The sequence below is a fragment of the Sardina pilchardus genome, chromosome 8 (assembly GCF_963854185.1).
Source record: "Sardina pilchardus chromosome 8, fSarPil1.1, whole genome shotgun sequence".
NCBI lineage: Eukaryota > Metazoa > Chordata > Actinopteri > Clupeiformes > Clupeidae > Sardina > Sardina pilchardus.
Window position 1 is genome coordinate 7,701,141 of NC_085001.1, and position 20,129 is coordinate 7,721,269.

General features: G+C 43.1%; 1 protein-coding gene across 1 annotated transcript in view; it reads left to right on the plus strand.

Moving 5' to 3' along the window:
- LOC134089400 (uncharacterized) overlaps positions 1 to 16,042 on the plus strand; it is a 45,590-nt gene extending 29,548 nt beyond the window's left edge. Inside the window, exons 11-24 of the mRNA XM_062543842.1 lie at positions 256 to 317; positions 781 to 831; positions 1,781 to 1,882; positions 2,098 to 2,199; positions 2,459 to 2,560; positions 2,767 to 2,868; positions 3,128 to 3,229; positions 3,436 to 3,537; positions 3,797 to 3,898; positions 11,330 to 11,431; positions 11,710 to 11,811; positions 12,677 to 12,778; positions 13,104 to 13,205; positions 15,322 to 16,042. Of these exons, the coding sequence (XP_062399826.1) occupies positions 256 to 317; positions 781 to 831; positions 1,781 to 1,882; positions 2,098 to 2,199; positions 2,459 to 2,560; positions 2,767 to 2,868; positions 3,128 to 3,229; positions 3,436 to 3,537; positions 3,797 to 3,898; positions 11,330 to 11,431; positions 11,710 to 11,811; positions 12,677 to 12,778; positions 13,104 to 13,205; positions 15,322 to 15,817 (1,731 nt within the window). The 3' untranslated portion in view covers positions 15,818 to 16,042. The remainder of the gene's footprint in view (positions 1 to 255; positions 318 to 780; positions 832 to 1,780; positions 1,883 to 2,097; positions 2,200 to 2,458; positions 2,561 to 2,766; positions 2,869 to 3,127; positions 3,230 to 3,435; positions 3,538 to 3,796; positions 3,899 to 11,329; positions 11,432 to 11,709; positions 11,812 to 12,676; positions 12,779 to 13,103; positions 13,206 to 15,321) is intronic.
- The last annotated feature ends 4,087 nt before the right edge of the window (positions 16,043 to 20,129 follow it).

The following is a 20,129-nucleotide window of genomic DNA, read 5'->3' on the forward strand; positions in this document are numbered from 1 at the left end:
CTCACACCCAACTCGTCGAACGAGGATGCATGCAGCCGTGAACGTCACTGCTGTTCATCTGTCAATCATCACGTAAAGCCCGCCCTGACAATGTGATTGGTCCGAACAGATCTGTATCTCGAATAATAGCAGCTGAATGGAGCAGTGCCAGACCGAAGTTCCCTGCAGAAAAAGAATGGAGGCGGGGCTAAACTTCGTCTGGCATCCAGGCTAGCTAATGCCTGGTGCTCACACTGAAGTGTCCTCTCTTTTCAGCAGTCCTCTGAACAGTCTTCTGATGCAGATTTAAGGATTCAGCATGGTTATCTGGACCAAAGGTAACTGGCCCAACAACTTTAACTGTGCCATGTCCTTACATTAAATCTATCTAGAAACCAAAAGAAACTTTGAGGATAATTTAAGCATCTGATTTAAAGTGAATTCTGGGTATAGGGAGAATATATTATTGTAATTTTTCTGACAGATTATTTTAATTTTATTTGCAATGTAATTTAAGGGCTAATCTGATCTGATCTGATCTGTCATCACAGGCTTAATGGATAACTTGAATACTAACTACACTTGTTGTTATCTACATTATTCTGTTTATTGTTACGCCAAGTGATTGAGCACTTAAAAAATATTCTTATTACAGAAATGACCAGAACAGCCAGGAATCAGGCTCTGCTTGTCAAAGCTGTCTGAAATTAGTATTTTGCTTTATTTTAGTTGCACTGTTTGGATGTTGTACATTAATCCCATTGTACCCAAATTAACGATACAATCTAAAATACTTTTCAGACCCAAGATAAAGGGAGAGGTAGCGCCTGATCAGACCATTCCAGAGAAAAGGTACTTGTATGCAAACCATTTTTTCTGTGAAAAATACTTTCAGTGAAAAGACATTTCACTGATTTGAGAAATGGGACAAAACATGCCCAGCATTGGAACTGCTCTCAGGTTCAATAATTAATATGAATACAGTTTGTTTTTTCTCTCAATTGCTTTGCACCTTCTGTCAACTCTGAAATCACATCGTCAAATCAGTTCAATTTTAGGCCTACACTGAGACACTCTCGTTCACAGTCTTACTCAAAAAACTTTGTGTTACGCATACCATACCACATACTTAAAGTGAGAAGGGGACTTTGCCGGTGTAATTTTCAATTAATTGTTTGGTGGGAAATAAGGGACATTATGGAATTATAATGTCATTATAAGTCTTGTTTAACGAATGTACATGTGTAGCAATTGTTTATTGACAAATGCCATGGTTGTTACATAATTTATTTGTTTGGAGTAATGGTTGCTGCTGGGCTACTGAAAGTCTGAGTTTCAGAATGGTTAGGCAGTCTATGTTTTGTTGAGCTGTGGAGAGCACCATAGACTCAGCAGTGCTTTGATTGTGGAATAATTCTGAGTTTATTATTGGGTCCGGTCTATGACCAGTATTTTGTTTTGGTTTTCTATTATGAGTTATATTATTGATTAAGCATTTATTCTTTATTACACCTTTTTGCTGAATAAACAAGGAAAACCCTCATTTGGCATCTTATCCGGTGCAGCCTTCCTGCTTTCCACCACACCGCACAGCTATCCTGATCACAAATCTATCTATATACTATTAATCCACCAGTAAACAGCAACCTACTATACATTGTCCCTTACATTTTCTTGATGATTGTGTTTCTTTACTTTGTTATTTTCAATGTGCAATTGAACATTTCTAATACAAGAGATATGTACTTCCTCTTACCTCAGGGTGTTTATGACAGTACTGTTTTATATGCTCTTATTTCAGGTTGAAACTGGAGAGTTCAGATTCACCTGCACCAAGCTGTGTGTCTCTAAAGTCAATAGACCAGCCACTAAATTTCAAAGGAGAATCTATACCTGATTTAAGGTGAGTGATATAATATCTATGTACAGCATTTATCTACAGTATTACTGTAATCCACCAGAAAACTGTGACCTACTGAACATTGTCCCTTACATTTTCTCGATGACTTTGTTTCTTTATTTTCAATCTGCAATGGAACATTTCTAATACAAGAGATAAGTACGTCCTTTTACCTCAGGGTGTTTGTGACAGAATTGTTTTATATGCTGTGATTTCAGGTTGAAACCGGAGAGTTCATATTCACCTGCACCAAGCCGTGTATCTCTAAAGTCAGTAGACCAGCCACTGAACTTCAAAGGAGAATCTACACCTGATTCAAGGTGAGGGAAATAATTTGTTAGTTAAAGCTGCCCTAAAGAAGAATTTCTCTCAGGGTCCCTGTAGCAAAGACCCCACCTGGACTTGAGCTTGGGTAAGAAAACTGAGACCTACTGAACATTATCCCTTACATTTTCTTGATGACTTTGTTTCTTACTTTTATTTTCAATCATCAGTGGAACATTTCTAATACAAGAGATATGTACTTCCTCTTACCTCCGGGTGTTTGTGACAGAATTGTTTTTTATGCTGTGATTTCAGGTTGAAACTGGATGGGTCAGATTCACCTGCACCAAGCTGTGTGTCTCTAAAGTCAATAGACCAGCCACTAAACTTCAAAGGAGAATCTATACCTGATTTAAGGTGAGTGATATAATATCTATGTACAGTATTTATCTATTAATCCACCAGAAAACTGTGACCTACTGAACTTTGTCCCTTACATTTTCTCGATGACTTTGTTTCTTTTATTTTCAATCTGCAATGGAACATTTCTAATACAAGAGATAAGTACGTCCTTTTACCTCAGGGTGTTTGTGACAGAATTGTTTTATATGCTGTGATTTCAGGTTGAAACCGGAGAGTTCATATTCACCTGCACCAAGCCGTGTATCTCTAAAGTCAGTAGACCAGCCACTGAACTTCAAAGGAGAATCTACACCTGATTCAAGGTGAGGGAAATAATTTGTTAGTTAAAGCTGCCCTAAAGAAGAATTTCTCTCAGGGTCCCTGTAGCAAAGACCCCACCTGGACTTGAGCTTGGGTAAGAAAACTGAGACCTACTGAACATTATCCCTTACATTTTCTTGATGACTTTGTTTCTTACTTTTATTTTCAATCATCAGTGGAACATTTCTAATACAAGAGATATGTACTTCCTCTTACCTCCGGGTGTTTGTGACAGAATTGTTTTTTATGCTGTGATTTCAGGTTGAAACTGGATGGGTCAGATTCACCTGCACCAAGCTGTGTGTCTCTAAAGTCAATAGACCAGCCACTAAACTTCAAAGGAGAATCTATACCTGATTTAAGGTGAGTGATATAATATCTATGTACAGTATTTATCTATTAATCCACCAGAAAACTGTGACCTACTGAACTTTGTCCCTTACATTTTCTCGATGACTTTGTTTCTTTTATTTTCAATCTGCAATGGAACATTTCTAATACAAGAGATAAGTACGTCCTTTTACCTCAGGGTGTTTGTGACAGAATTGTTTTATATGCTGTGATTTTAGGTTGAAACCGGAGAGTTCATATTCACCTGCACCAAGCCGTGTATCTCTAAAGTCAGTAGACCAGCCACCGAACTTCAAAGGAGAATCTACACCTGATTCAAGGTGAGTGAAAGAATTGGTTAGATAAAGCTGCCCTAAAGAAGAATTTCTCTCAGGGTCCCTGTAGCAAAGACCCCACCTGGACTTGAGCTTGGGTAAGAAAACTGAGACCTACTGAACATTATCCCTTACATTTTCTTGATGACTTTGTTTCTTACTTTTATTTTCAATCATCAGTGGAACATTTCTAATACAAGAGATATGTACTTCCTCTTACCTCCGGGTGTTTGTGACAGAATTGTTTTTTATGCTGTGATTTCAGGTTAAAACTGGAGGGGTCAGATTCACCTGCACCAAGCTGTGTGTCTCTAAAGTCAGTAGACCAGCCACTAAACTTCAAAGGAGAATCTACACCTGATTCAAGGTGAGTGAAGGAGTTGGTCCATTAAAGCAGCCATGCTCTCTGAGTCCCCTTCTGTTGAAAAGTGCAATTGCCAGTTAGCACTGTAAATATGAATTGCGGTATTATGCGAAACATGCATTTGTTTCGTGTGTTGAGATTCTCTGCCTCCCTTGCTGGGTGTTAATGTTCCTTGCCACTTTCTGCATCTAGAATTTAAAAATACCAATTCAGTATGTTTCTAATACCCAACATCACAACATGTATTGTACATAGAACCCCAGGTCTCTGTAACACTCCATAAACATAACATGGAGACAACATAGAGGGAATGCATTGGTGGCAGTTTGTAGAAATAGAGCAGCAAATTACTGTTGAATCTGTTTGCACAGCCAACTCATTCCCATTTCAATTTGATACAGTCTATGCTCCCATCACCTGAATGCCCATAGGTTCAGGGGTTAATGATCCAAACCGATAGCCAAAGTTGCTTAATACTATTGCAGGCGATGCTATGCCACTCACTCAGGCTATAGCATACATGTTGTTCGCCTTGGTAACAGTTGATGTACTGTCAAAATTATTTTGGATTTCATTGTCTTCTATAGTTTTGTTTTGTGGTGAATCTATGTGTGACAGAGGGCTCTGTCACGGAGAACGGCAGCTTTCCCTCATAACGTCCCTTACCCACTGTGGTATGTTAGCCGCGGCAGTGAGTGCACGCACTGTTAGCGGTTTATCATGCCTGTTGCTCAAACACGCACACACGCACCATCTCACACAATATAATACCCACTATCATGTTTCCCCTACGAATAATCAGACAATAAGTATTTAAACAAGCTATACTTTATTGAGCGTTTGAGTGTTAAGTTGTGTTGTCTTGTGGTACTTAGCGTATCGTTGTAGCCGGGCAGCCGCCGGTATGTTTTGCTCTGTTAGTTACGTGCGTCCACTTCCTGGGTATGGGTGCTGCTCCGGGACAAACCAGACTGGAGGCACAGTGACTGTTTTAACGACATTGTCCCGCGAAAGTGGCAATTAGGATGAGCTCATGGGGAAGGGGGAAATAACGAGTGTGATAAGCCAGGTTAAAGCATATGTCAAATGTGAAGATGTGAACTGTATTTATTTATAATGCATTTGCTAGGAAAAATACTTTTCATGTTGTGTGATTGCTATTTGAAATAATATGTGTGTTTTTATCCTGTAATGTAAATGTGATGAATTATGTAACACCCCTGTATGTTTTAGTTGGGACAATGGGGGCAGGGTTACGGGGTTAAAAGCAGGCAGGGTAGGCCTGATGAGTTAGAGTATACAGAGACCTAAGCGAAGTAGGTTGATGTGATTGACTGAGAGCGTATTGCAAGTTTGTAACATAGTTACTATATTTTTTTTTTATTTGTCAAGTGGATAATTCTCACCCTATTGGTGGCACTGTTTTTTGCACGGCTAAAAATAAAAAAACCTTTGCACTTAAAGTGCTATCGTGGTTGAGCCATCAATTCATTGGACCCAGAAGGAGCCCTCTACGACATTTGGTGGCAGCGGTGGGATGGCTAACCGCAAAGGCCGAGCAAAAGCCACTACCAAGGGTAAGAGAAGCCTCCGATCCCAGACTGATCCAGAGGAAGAAAAAGAGACAGTTACCACAGACGAAGAAGACGACAAGGGAAAAGATGGCCGACCAACGCAACCGATAACAACTGGCCAAAATGCGGAGTTCTTTGGGATGATGAGGAGTTTTATGGAAGAACAGCAGCGACGAGAAGAAGGGTTCCTGAGCGAGCTACGGGAGAGTCTACGGCCAGCCAGAGGACCAGGTGTGGCACCAGAACCACAGCGGCAGCAGGCGCCAGCCAGCCAGGGGCCCAGAGTGTCAACTGCAGCAGCACGGCAGTCAGAGGGAGCCATGGGGAGGTATGATGGCCTACCCTCCCGGTCATACCTGTTTCATGAGTCATCGGGGCCCTCTGCTGGTGTAGGTCGAGCTGAGGATGACTTTCTGCCGTACCAGCCAGAACTGTTATATGAGCCCCATAACCCTCGTAGAGTATCTATGGAGAGGGGGCGTGTGCGTGACCCAAAGATACCAGTGTACCAGCAGGGGGAGGACATAGAAAACTACCTCCTCCGCTTTGAACGCATAGCCCGCACCTGGCGGTGGCCAACAGATGAGTGGGCCTGTCGACTTGTGCCCTTGCTGACCGGACGAGCCCTGGAAGCCTACTCAGCGATGGAGGAAGATCAGGCAGACAGCTACTATGACCTGAGGGAGGCGCTGTTGCAGAGATTCGACATCTCTCCTGAGACCTACCGCCAGCGGTTCCGGGAGACAGCCATACCACCGGGAGAGACACCTACAGAGTCTTACCAACGACTCAAGGGGCTCTACAGACGGTGGATACAGCCAGCGCAGCACAGCAAAGAGGACATCGGAGAAGCCATCGTTCTGGAGCAGCTGTTGCGGGTGTTTCCGACAGACATTCGGATGTGGGTGAAAGAACACGAGCCAGAAGACGGCCAGGCTGCAGCCAAGCTTGCCCAGCAGTACCTCAATGCACGTAAAGGGGCTCCACCACGCCACTTCTCATCTTTGCCGCGAGGTACCCGTGATGGCAGAGACAAGCCCAGCACTGGACCCAGCACTGGACCCAACACTGGCGGCTGGGAGAGCAGAAGGAGAGAGACGGGCAGAGACCGGGATACGCCTGGAACTGGTAAGGGACTAATCTGTTTTTATTGTCAGCAGCCGGGCCACAAAGCATCGTTGTGTCCAGCAAGAAAGCCAAAGCTCAGTGGCTACTGCTATGTGCCTAGGGAAGAGGACACACAACAGAGAGACAATGATGCTACTGTATGCTATAATGTAATGGTGAATGGTCAAGTCTTACAAGCACTGTTGGACACGGGGAGTGTAATGTCACTTATTAAGTCATGCTATGTTCCAGAGGGCAGTGTTGTATATAGCCACACCACATTGGTGCAATGTGTACATGGGGATCAAAAGTGGTATCCTATGGCAGAGGTTACTGTGACTGTGAATGATCAAATGTATCTGCTGAATGTTGGGGTGGTTGACGATTTGCCCGTAGACATGATATTGGGAAGAGATATGCCTGTACTACGTGATTTGTTTGTCATTGCCATGTGATTTGTCCGAACCTGTGGCTAACAATGTTGCTGGGGCTGTGCTAACGCGGGCCCAAGCGAAAGCTGGTTTGCAGCCACTCCCAGACTTTTGCGATAGTCTGCTGGATGGCGGAACTAAAGGCCCAAGAAAACTTCGCCGTCAACGGCGTTTGGAGAAATATCTAGGGAGACCCCTTGTAGAGCCAGAGGTAACTGGCCTAAAGGTGTCAAACTTGGATATACCTGAGGACATAGCAAATCTCCAAGCACAAGACAAAACATTGCAACCACTGTTTGCTAAGATGAAAGGGACAGGGGAGATTAAAGTTGTTAATCATTGTGGGGAGGAGCTGTGTATGGAGGGTGGTGTGCTGTACATTAAAGATGGGGACAAACTCAGACTAGTTGTACCCAAGAGCTGTAGACTTATGGTGTTAGAGCTAGCACATACCATTCCATGGGCCGGTCACTTAGCTCATCAGAAAACATACCAGAGAATCAGCTCACGTTTTTACTGGCCCTCCATGTACACTGATGTCCAGACATTTTGCAACACTTGCCCCACATGCCAACAGACCAGTGCTGTTCGAAAATCTGACAGAGCCCCACTTTACCCTCTGCCTGTGATCACAACTCCCTTCCAGCGCATCGCTATGGATATTGTAGGCCCCTTGGAGAAGAGTCAGTCAGGGTACCAGTATATACTGGTTATCTGTGACTATGCCACTAGGTATCCAGAGGCCTTCCCCTTGCGCTCCATCACCACACCAAAGATCATTAGCGCACTGGTTCAGCTTTTCTCTCGGGTAGGATTCCCCGAGGAAATCCTCACCGACCAGGGGACAAATTTCACATCGCGCCTAATGAAACAGCTTCACCATCAGCTGGGCATTACTGCTATCCGAACAACACCATACCACCCGCAAACAGATGGTTTGGTGGAACGATTTAACCAGACTCTGAAAAACATGCTGCGCAAATTTGTCAGTGATACTGGGAAGGATTGGGATAAGTGGTTGCCCTTCGTACTCTTTGCCTATCGAGAGGTGCCACAGGCTTCAACTGGGTTTTCCCCGTTTGAGCTGCTGTATGGGTGGTCTGTACAGGGTCCATTGGACCTCCTGAAGAGAAGCTGGGAGATACCCGCCAGCGGTCCAGGTAACATGGGAGTGGTGCATTATGTTTTGCAGATGCGGGACCGGCTAGAGCAGTACCGAGAGGAGGCCCAGGAGAACTTGAAGAAGGCGCAGCAAAACCAGAAACGCTGGTATGACGCACATGCTCGACGGAGGGAGTACCAGCCGGGTCAAAGGGTCCTACTACTCCTGCCCTCCTCAACAAGTAAACTTCTGGCAAAATGGCAGGGACCGTATACCATCACCAGGAAGATGGGGCCGGTCACTTATGAAGTCCATCACCCTGACCGTGGCAAGCAGAAGCAAACGTATCACGTCAATCTGATAAAGGAATGGAAAGAGCGGCAAGAGAGTCCAGTCAAGGCGTTGATGGTGAGGAAGGTGGAGGAAGACGAAGGCCCCTGTGACCTTAGAGCCTGGCAAGGGCAGAGTCCAGTGGATCTAGGTCACCTGAGTGTGGACCAACAAGGCGACTTGCAGCAAGTGTTCGGGAAGTACCCAGGCCTGTTCCAGGAAAGACCCGGGAAGACAACGGTGTTGCAGCATGTCATACACCTGAAGGAGTTGACTCCCATCCGGCAAAGACCCTACCGTGTTCCTGAGAGGCTGCTCGAGCCATTGAGAGAGGAGGTGGAGACCATGAAACAGCTGGGAGTCATCGAGGCCTCCAGCAGTGAGTGGTGCAGCCCCGTGGTCATCGTGCCCAAAAAAGACGGCACACTCCGGGTCTGCATGGATTTCCGCAAACTCAACGCGGTGTCAAGGTTCGATGCATATCCCATGCCCAGGATAGATGACCTGATTGAGAGGATCGGCCGGGCCAAGTTCATCACCACCTTAGACCTCTGTAAGGGATACTGGCAAGTACCGCTGGAGGAGAAGTCCCGTGAGTACACTGCTTTTCAGACTCCGTTGGGCCTATACCAGTTTACGGTAATGCCCTTTGGACTTCATGGAGCCCCCGCCTCCTTCCAGCGGCTCATGGACCGCGTCCTTCAGGGATGTGAGGATTGCTGTGCCGCCTACCTTGATGATGTGGTCATCTTTAGCAACACCTGGGCCAATCACCTCCAACATCTGCAACGTGTCCTAAGCCAAATCCATGATGCCGGCTTGAGTTTGAACCAGCGGAAGTGTGACTGGGCCAGGAGTGAGGCGCAGTACCTGGGATACCATCTAGGCGGAGGACAGATCCGACCACAGGTGGATAAGCTGGAGGCCATCCGCAACAGTCCTCGGCCTCACACAAAGAAGCAGGTCAGATCCTTCCTAGGCCTCATAGGCTGGTACAGAAGATTCATCCCGGATTTTGCAACCATCGCTACCCCCCTCACAGATCTCACGACCAAAGCCGCCATGAATCCGGTGAAATGGACCAAGGACTGTGACCAAGCGTTTGCCATGTTGAAGACCCGCATGTGCTCTTCACCTGTCTTGCAGAGTCCGGATTTCACCCAACGGTTCCTGGTCCAGGTAGACGCCTCTGCTGTCGGGCTCGGGGCTGTGCTGGCGCAAGGAGAGCCTGGTGAGGAAAGACCGGTGTTGTACCTGAGTCGGAAGATGCTGCCACGGGAGACCAGGTATTCGACTATAGAGAAGGAGTGCCTGGCCATGAAATGGGCCCTGGACAGCCTGCGCTATTATCTGCTCGGGAGGGAGTTTGACTTAGACACAGATCATCGGGCCCTGACTTGGATCCAATCAATGAAGGACCGGAATGCTAGGGTGACACGGTGGTACTTGGCACTCCAACCTTTTAGGTTCAACATAAGACACAAAGCAGGAAAGCAGAACGTTATGGCAGACTACCTTTCCCGATTGCCGATCCTCGCCAATCTGGTAGAGGAGGAGGGAAATGTGACAGAGGGCTCTGTCACGGAGAACGGCAGCTTTCCCTCATAACGTCCCTTACCCACTGTGGTATGTTAGCCGCGGCAGTGAGTGCACGCACTGTTAGCGGTTTATCATGCCTGTTGCTCAAACACGCACACACGCACCATCTCACACAATATAATACCCACTATCATGTTTCCCCTACGAATAATCAGACAATAAGTATTTAAACAAGCTATACTTTATTGAGCGTTTGAGTGTTAAGTTGTGTTGTCTTGTGGTACTTAGCATATCGTTGTAGCCGGGCAGCCGCCGGTATGTTTTGCTCTGTTAGTTACGTGCGTCCACTTCCTGGGTATGGGTGCTGCTCCGGGACAAACCAGACTGGAGGCACAGTGACTGTTTTAACGACATTGTCCCGCGAAAGTGGCAATTAGGATGAGCTCATGGGGAAGGGGGAAATAACGAGTGTGATAAGCCAGGTTAAAGCATATGTCAAATGTGAAGATGTGAACTGTATTTATTTATAATGCATTTGCTAGGAAAAATACTTTTCATGTTGTGTGATTGCTATTTGAAATAATATGTGTGTTTTTATCCTGTAATGTAAATGTGATGAATTATGTAACACCCCTGTATGTTTTAGTTGGGACAATGGGGGCAGGGTTACGGGGTTAAAAGCAGGCAGGGTAGGCCTGATGAGTTAGAGTATACAGAGACCTAAGCGAAGTAGGTTGATGTGATTGACTGAGAGCGTATTGCAAGTTTGTAACATAGTTACTATATATTTTTTTTATTTGTCAAGTGGATAATTCTCACCCTATTGGTGGCACTGTTTTTTGCACGGCTAAAAATAAAAAAACCTTTGCACTTAAAGTGCTATCGTGGTTGAGCCATCAATTCATTGGACCCAGAAGGAGCCCTCTACGACACTATGATGTGATGAAATTAGCTTTTTGCTAAATCTGGTAAAAAGCATTTCTTCTCTTTATGTGATTAATGCATTTTGTACGTGGTCCCAGACAGAAATACTCTTAATAAACTAAACTACCAGTCAATCAATGTATAGGCTATGTCTGTCTAGCCACCAATCCAGCCATCTTTCCATTGATTTGGATGGTAGAGATGTACAGTGTGTTTGAAGATGTTTGTGTTATTGTTACAGCAGCTGTTGTTTAATCCACCAGAAAACTGCAACCTACTGAGCATTGTTCCTTACATTTTCTTGATGACCATGTGAACTTTCCTTTTTTTTCAATATGTAATAAAACAATTCTGTCACAAACATCCCCAAGGTAAGAGGAAGTACATAGCTCTTGTATTTTAAATGTTCAACATGCTCCGATTTCAGGTTTAAACTGGAGAGTTCAGATTCACCTGCACCAAGCTGTGTGTCTCTAAAGTCCATAGACCAGCCACTAAACTTCAAAGGAGAATCTACACCTGATTTAAGGTGAGTGAAATAATTGGTTAGTTAAAGCAGCTCCTTGAAAGACAGACAGACAAATGTATCCCAAATAAATGTATCTATATATCTACGTATGTATCTATCTATTAATCCACCAGAAAACTGTGACCTACTGAACATTGTCCCTTACATTTTCTTGATGACTTTGTTTCTTTACTTTTCTATTTTCAATCTGCAATGGAACATTTCTAATACAAGAGATATGTACTTCCTTTTACCTGAATGTGTTTGTGACAGAACTGTTTTATATGCTGTGATTTCAGGTTGAAACTGGAGAGTTCAGATTCACCTGCACCAAGCTGTGTGTCTCTAAAGTCAGTTGACCAGCCACTAAACTTCAAAGGAGAATCTACACCTGATTCAAGGTGAGTGAAATAATTGGTCTGTTAAAGCTGCCACAAAGAAGAATTGCTCTCTGGGTCCCCTACCGTTGAAAAGTGCAATTTTCTGTTAGCACTGTAAATATGTATTGTGGTACTATGTGAAACATGCATTGTTACATGTGTCGAGATTGACTGCCTCTCTTTCTGTGTGTCAATGTTACTTGCTAGAATAAAAAAGACCAATTCAGTATGTTTCTAGTACCCATCCTCACAGCAGAACATGTATTGTATTAGTAACCTGAGAGAAAATGACATAGAACCCCAGGTCTCTGTAACACACCATAAACATAACATGGAGACAACATAGAGGGAATGCATTGATGATAGTTTGTAGAAAGAGAGCTGCAAATTCCTGTTGAATCTGTTTGCACAGCCAGCTCTTTCCCATTTCGATTTGATACAGTCTATGCTCCCATCACCTGTATGCCCATAGGTGCAGGGGTTAATGATCCTAACCGATAGCCAAAGTTGCTTAATGCTATTGCAGACGATGCTATGCCACTCACTCAGGCTATAGCATACGTGTTGTCGCCTTGGTAAGAGTTGATTGATGTATGGCTTTGGATTTAATTGTGTTTCCTTTGGGATGAATCTGTCCAGGGCCTAGAGATGTACAGAGATATACAGTGTGTTTGAAGATGTTTGTGACATTGTAACAGCTTTTTTTTTAAATCCACTTGAAAAATTGCATCCTACTGAACATTGTCTCCTACATTTTCTTGATGACTGTGTTTTCCTTTCATTTTAATATGCAATAAAAATGATTCTGTTGCAAATATCCCTGAGGAAAGAGGAAGTATAGTACAAAGGTCTTGTATTATACATGTTCAATATGATCTGATTTTAGGTTGAAACTGGAGAGTTCAGATTCACCTGCACCAAGCCGTGTATCTCTAAAGTCAATAGACCAGCCACTAAACTTCACAGGAGAATCTACACCTGATTCAAGGTGAGAGAAAGAATTGGCCCGTTAAAGCAGCTCCTTGAAAGACTGACAGAAAGACAGATCGATAGCTACTGTAAATAGACAAATGTATCCCAAAGGAATCTGTCTATCTTGCTATATACTGTATCTATCTACAGTATATCAATCAGTCCACTAGAAAACTGTAACTTACTGAACATTGTCCCCTACATTTTCTTGATGACTGTGACAGAATTGTTTTACTGCATATTTAAAAGAAAACAAAAGTAAAGAAACAAAAACACCCCTGAGGTAAGAGGAAGTACTGTACATAGCCCTTGTATAAATGCTCAATATGATCTGATTTCAGGTTAAAACTGGAGAGTTCAGATTCACCTGCACCAAACTGTGTGTCTCTAAAGTCAGTAGACCAGCCGCTAAACTTCAAAGGAGAATCTACACCTGATTCAAGGTGAGTGAAAGAATTGGTTAGTTAAAGCTGCCCTACAGAAGAATTTCTCTCAGGGTCCCTGTAGCAGAGACCCCACCTGGACTTGAGCTTGGGTCTCCGGGTTACTAACCCTGCAGCTTGACCGCAACGGCAAAGAGCCAGTGATCTTCTTGTCAACACCACGCCAGTTGATCCGTTGTCCTTGCTTCACTTCAGATACAGTTGTTGAACGTCTAGTTTGGTTTTCATGTTCGCAAACAAAGCTGGTCACCACCTGTCTCTTGTCCTGCGCTGTGGAGTTGCCCTATGCTTCCAAACTAGTACTAAGTCCAAGCCGTACTATTCAGCACCTGTCCAACAATATCCCGATGTTGCAGTGTACCTTGGACATGCTTCACTGCTTCTCGTGGATTCCACTCTCGACCAGTTTTAATTGTTTGCCGCAGTGTTCTTCATGACTGGATCCTTAGACTGTGAAAGCATCATCTCTAGGATGGTTTAGCACATTTGAACTCCTCCACATTGGTAATGCCAAATGTAGCATCCCAAGCCATTTTCTAACTACAGTGTATTGTTAACAATTGTCTCAAATTTGTCCACCTTTGATACAGCAATTTTGTATAAAGACAAAGGTACGGTGTTCATTTTAGGACATCCTCAGACTCAGGTGTCAGACTCAGAAAAACCTCTGTCATCCTCAGATAAAACTGCCTCAGCGTCAGAAAAACCTCTTTCATCCTCAGACAAAACTGCGTCAGAAAAACCTCTGTCAGAAAAACCTCTCTCATCGTCAGACAAAACTGTCTCAGCGTCGGAAAAAACTCTGTCATCCTCAGACAAAACCGTGTCAGAAAAACCTCTCTCATCTTCAGACAAAACTTTCTCAGCGTCAGAAAAAACTCTGTCATCCTCAGACAAAACTGACAAAACATACAAATATAATTGTGATTACAGTATTTCTGTCTAAAATCATGCATGATACCAATGAATCATTCCATAGGGCACGGAATGAATAATTTAATTAGTCTGTGAACCGAGCTAACTAGTTCTAGAGAGGTTTTTCTGACGCTGAGAAAGTTTTGTCTGACGATGAGAGAGGTTTTCCTGACATGGTTTTGTCTGAGGATGACAAGAGTTTTTTCCGACGCTGAGAAAGTTTTGTCTGAGGATGAGAGAGATTTTTCTGACAGAGGTTTTTCTGACGCAGTTTTGTCTGAGGATGAGAGAGGTTTTTCTGACGCTGACACAGTTTTGTCTGAGGATGACAAGGTTTTTCTGATGCTGAGGCAGTTTTGTCTGAAGATGACGGTAGTTTTCCTGAGTCTGACACCTGAGTCTGAGGATGACAAGGTTTTTTCTGACGCTGAGACAGTTTTGTCTGAGGATGACGGATGTTTTTCTGAGTCTGACACCTAAGTCTGAGGATGTCCTAAAATGTACACCGTACAAAGGCCACCTGATGAATGGCAAGAGCCCAAATTGTAAGCACCACAACTTAAGCTTGCCAGGCAAAAATGTTTCCATGTTTCAGTGGAATGGGTTGCCTACCCACAACCTGTTCTCAGTCACTTAATGTAGAATTGTACCACCTGCCTAAACTCTTCACAGGTTTTTCCACATTAGACGGAATCAGCTCTTCATCAACGTAAAACTTTTTCTTTCACCAGTTTCCTCTTCTTAAAGGAATAGTTAGGTATTCATGTCATGCTAGGCAATACAGAAAACAGACTTACAGTGTAAAATACCGAAATATTCCTTTAATAAATACACTTCTTCAGTTCCAAGGTCTCACTCTCATCCTTGCCTATTTCAGACTGAAATGACGGGTACATGTAGCATGGAGAGTATGAAGTAGATGCACCTCATCCTGTAGATAGAACCCTCATGATCTAAAATACTTAAATGTCAACTCCCTTTTGTATTATGATAAACATATGACCCAGTGACATCATTTAAAAATGCACTATTTCAGTTGTTCTATTTTTCCAAAAGTGATGCCATTGAACAAGTATATATGAACAGTATGTTGAGATTTCAGTCTGAAGCAGGAGAGGTCAGATTGCCTTCAGCTCTACAGTATGTCTCTGAAGTCAATGGATCTACCTAAATTACTTTGTCTCTGCCTATGTCTCTACAGTGACCTGACTGCCAGTCTGCTGACAAAGGACCACTTCACCTGCTCTGTGTGTACAGACGTGCTGAAGGACCCCGTCTCCATCCCCTGTGGACACAGTTACTGCAGGCAGTGCATCACCTCACACTGGGCCCAGCCTAACCATGCAGGACACTATGCCTGTCCCCAGTGCTCACACACATACAGCTCCTGTCCTGCACTCTACACAAACTCAGCCCTAGCAGTAGTGGTCCACAAGCTCCAGCAGTTCAGTCCTGTTCCTCCTGCTCACTGCTACACTGGTCCTGGAGACGTGGCCTGTGATTTCTGCACTGGGAGGAAACTCAGAGCTGTGAAGTCCTGTGTGACCTGCTCTGCCTCCTATTGTGAGTCTCACATCAGGCAGCACTACACAGTTCCTGTACTGCAGAGACATATCCTGACAGAATGTGCACACCAAGAACAAAAGGCCCTGGATATTAAGTGTGATATTAAGACTGAACCCATCAGCCCAGTTTGATTTGCTGGGTATGTGAAGAAGATAATCAAAGTGTTGTTGAGACTAAAGATAAATACTCTGATTGGACAATCTGATTATGTAGATGATGTATTAATTCTATGAGACTTCTGTTATTCAAGATGTTATATTAGTGAAATGCTTAGTCTTCTGACTTAAATGACATTATGAACCAACTTAAATGTGCAATACTATACTGTGTGTGTGTGTGTGTGTGTGTGTGTGTGTGTGTGTGTGTGTGTGTGTGTGTGTGTGTGTGTGTGTGTGTGTGTGTGTGTGTGTGTGTGTGTGTGTGTGTGTGTGTGTGTCGATATTATGTGATCAATGTGTCATTGTTGAATGCTTCTCATCATGTAAGTGAAAGTATTGTATGGCACCTTGAGTTTTGACCCACCTTATTTGGTGACAGTGACGTCAGTCAGCAAGGTGAAAGCAACTTTTCAAGCACAACATTATTTTAATGACTATTCTAATCTAACTTTGTACACGTTTTGCTCCTGACTGTATTTTTTACTAATCTTATATTTGTATGGATACAAATGTAATCTGAGTCATTTGCTGGGTGATTCAATACTTTTGATTGGTAGAATGCATCTCTCTGACTCAGGCAAGTTGTCATCAGTGTAGTATAGATGTGTTTTATGAGATCTTTGGGAACACTTACCTTGAAGCTGTCTTCATAATGGCACACTGTCATGACACACACATGAACCCTAACCCTAACTTGTGTCATATACAGTATAAAGTGCCATATCATGAACCTTCATGACAGTGTCATGTCACTCTTATGTTACCTTGAAGTAATGTGTAACCAAATCTTTTAGTCGAGGGGACACTGCGGTGTACAGTAAATGGCTGCAGTGTGATGGTCGAAGTACCCGTGGGGACCTGGGTTCGGATCCGATCTGCGGCCATTCCCCGAATTCACCCCATCTCTCTCTCCCACTCACCTGCATCACCCTCTCTTCACTCCCCTATCTAAATGTGAGCAATAAACTGAATTACTGTAATCAATAACAGCCATATCAGCTTGTACTGTTCCTTCATGCAGTGTTCTTCTATTCACTGATGAGATGAAGGTGGATTTTGTGACTCGTATACAGTAAGATTATTTATTTTTTACATTAGTATGTTTTGGTATTGAGTTGGTGGTGGTGGAATCCACAGATGCTGGGCGGATAGTTAATTGGCTGATGATGAGGTTGGTTGCCGTTTTTCCTGCAAGTGAGTTGAAATTATGTGCCTGTGTACTATGGTAAAAAAATAAGTATTAATCCACAAAGAGGCAAAAAGTGATACACAGACAAGCCAACCGTACTGCAGAGTAAAACATTTTATTCACAATACTGGAAACAGGTTACAAACACACAAACATCCTAGATGAGTATGTGAGTAACAAGTCTGTTTTAAACAAAGTCTTACCATTATTTATAGGACTAAAACAGGATATTCTTAATGGATTACATAAAAATAAAGTTTTCATGATAAGAGATTAAGGTTCAGACTCCCTATCTGATTGTTATAAACATTCAAACACACACTGAAGGTGTACACAGACCCAGCTGTTGGTGTTAGTTGTAGCAGTGTGCAGTTACCGTGGCAGATACAATGTGACATATGAGTGATGCATCCAAAATGCTGCTCTGTGTTTAACGGAGACATCTGATGATGTAGATGATGCAGGGCTGGACTGGGACCAAAAAACGGCCCGGGCATTTTTGGCCATAGTGGCCCACCATGATAATTTACACGATAAAACATACACTGTTTTGTTTGTAAAAAATATTTAAGTAAACCGCAGTAGCCTGCATGGAAGCGAGTAGGCTAGCCTACCCTTGCTAAAAAAATATTAATTATTATTATACTCTCTCTCTCTCTCTCTCTCTCTCTCACACACACACACTCTCACACACACACACACACACACACACCCACACCCACGCACCCACTAGAGTGGCCTTTAAACCAGTAAAGGATGAGGTTGTGCACAAAACTCATATGCTATTAAATGCTTCACTAAATAAAACCTGCTATAATTTATGTTGCGCATTTGCAGTTTTAGCCAACAATTCACCTTGATACTAAATAGGCTACACATCCCAAAACATTTTCATTGTTAATTCCATGGGCTATCACCATCCCTGATTGATTCCATGCGTCTGACTGCATGTCTGTGTGTCTGCTTGTCTGCGCAAAGAAATGTGATAGTTTGCTTGTTGTACTGCGTCAAGATTGACAACAATTTCGACCAATCGTGACTGTCTTAAAATTTCAGAAGGTTGATGGCGAGCCGACGACTCGTTAATTTGATGGGTATCGCAATTCAAATGCATGCGAGAGGGGTACACAGAAACCACACAAAAAGACGCACTCACACTATAAAACTTTGTTTTACTTAACTGGGTGCTGAATCATAGTACGCAGGTTAATACATCTAAAAGAAGCAAGGGGAAGCAGCAGTCGCAGATTTCAAACTTTTAATTGTTCGTTGTGCGCCCAAAAAGTTCAGCCAACATTTCGGCCACTTCTTACTTGGCTCACAGTAGCTATTTGGTACAGTATCTCCTCCTCAATCTGTCCCTGCTGGGTCACGTCTCTCACCTCTTCCTCCTCCTCCGAATCAATTTGAATAGCTACTCCTTCCTCTGTGTAACTCTGCTTCTGCACTGCTGCTATGTCGACGGCCCTGTTTGAACTTGTGGTGGCAAACATTTCTGTAATTTTAGCAAATTTTTGCTGCATCCACTTGTAGGCTTTTGCCTTCTATCTCGCAACTTCTCTGCGCCCCCCTTGCGATTTTGTGGTTTGTCTTTGTACATTTTCATATACGAACGGTCTCAAACTCCGGTCGAACTCCAATCAAGAGGGAGATGAGGCAGGGAGGGAGACAGGGAGGGGCCTGAGATTTCATTGGACTAGCCCAATGTCCATTAAGGCAGTCAACCAATGGGCCGCGACTCGCTACCGTTGCGGCCGTACATAAGCGAAGCCTAATATTTTTTTTATTATTATTAAATTATGACAGCCTCGGCCCAAATATATGCGTCGGCCCACCGGGCATTGCCCGGTATGCCCTATGGCCAGTCCATGCCTGAGATGATGTATTAATTTCTATGAGACTTCTGTTATTCAAAATGTTCAAATATTTACATTTGAGTACAATATGCAGTGAAATGCATATGGTCACTCAGACCTCTTGGCCTCTCTGCTCCTCTCTCCCGTTCTCTCTCTCTTTATCTCTTTCTTTCTTTATGGTTTGTTATGTTCTTTATGTGATACATTGTTTTATTATATTTAAATATATATATATATATATATATATATATATATATAGTATATATATATAGTGGGTTCAGTAAGTATCTGAACCCAGGCTAAAGTTGACTAAAAAGAGGAATATAAAATCATCTTATGAGAATTGTTTTTAATGCCTTAATTAAAAAAATTAAAAAGGATTTTTTTATATGTTTTTATTTTACAGGCTAGCTATTTCATGGATCCAGGATATTATGCATCCTGATAAAGTTCCCTTGGCCTTTGGAATTAAAATAGCCTCACATCATCACATACACTTCACCATAGCTAGATTGGCATGGTGCTTTTTCCAGTTAGCCTATTAGCCTGTTTGATTTTGAGCAACTGTAGCCTACTTCACAGGATTCACATACAACCTTTACAAGTATTGACTAGTTTCCCAGCTTACATTGCATCTCAGTTTTTTTCAAGACTGTTTTTTAAATGGCTGCTTGCCATCATGACAACATTGTGAGCACACAAAAAGTCATGTCACACATTTAGGGTGAATGACATTCCGTGTGTGTGCGTGCGTGTGCGTGTGTGTGGCGTGTGTAGCGTGTGTGTAGCCTACACATGCGTGCATGTGTGTGATTGCGAGCGAGCGTGTGTGTGTATGTGTGTGTGTGTGTGCTATTTTCCCACTAGGCTATAATCAATTTGAAATGGCTTTTTCATCTTTAGGAGCCACTGGACCAAGTTTCAGTATAAAAGTTTTGAATTCTGCATCGCATGAAAAGTTGACATGTCCAGCCTTATTCCACACAAAAGCTATTGTTGTATGTCTACTTTTTGCATTTGCATGCAATCTGCATGTAGTCACGTAACTGTAAGTTAGAGGAGTTAGTTTCTATTAGAGGAATAGTTTCACACACAAACACACACACACACACACACACACACACACACACACACACACACACACACACACACAATAATAGGAAGGCTGTGGTTCTATGCCTGCTTTCATTTTGGGCATACTGTCACATAGTCTGTGCATGTAGTCACGTAGCTCTGACAG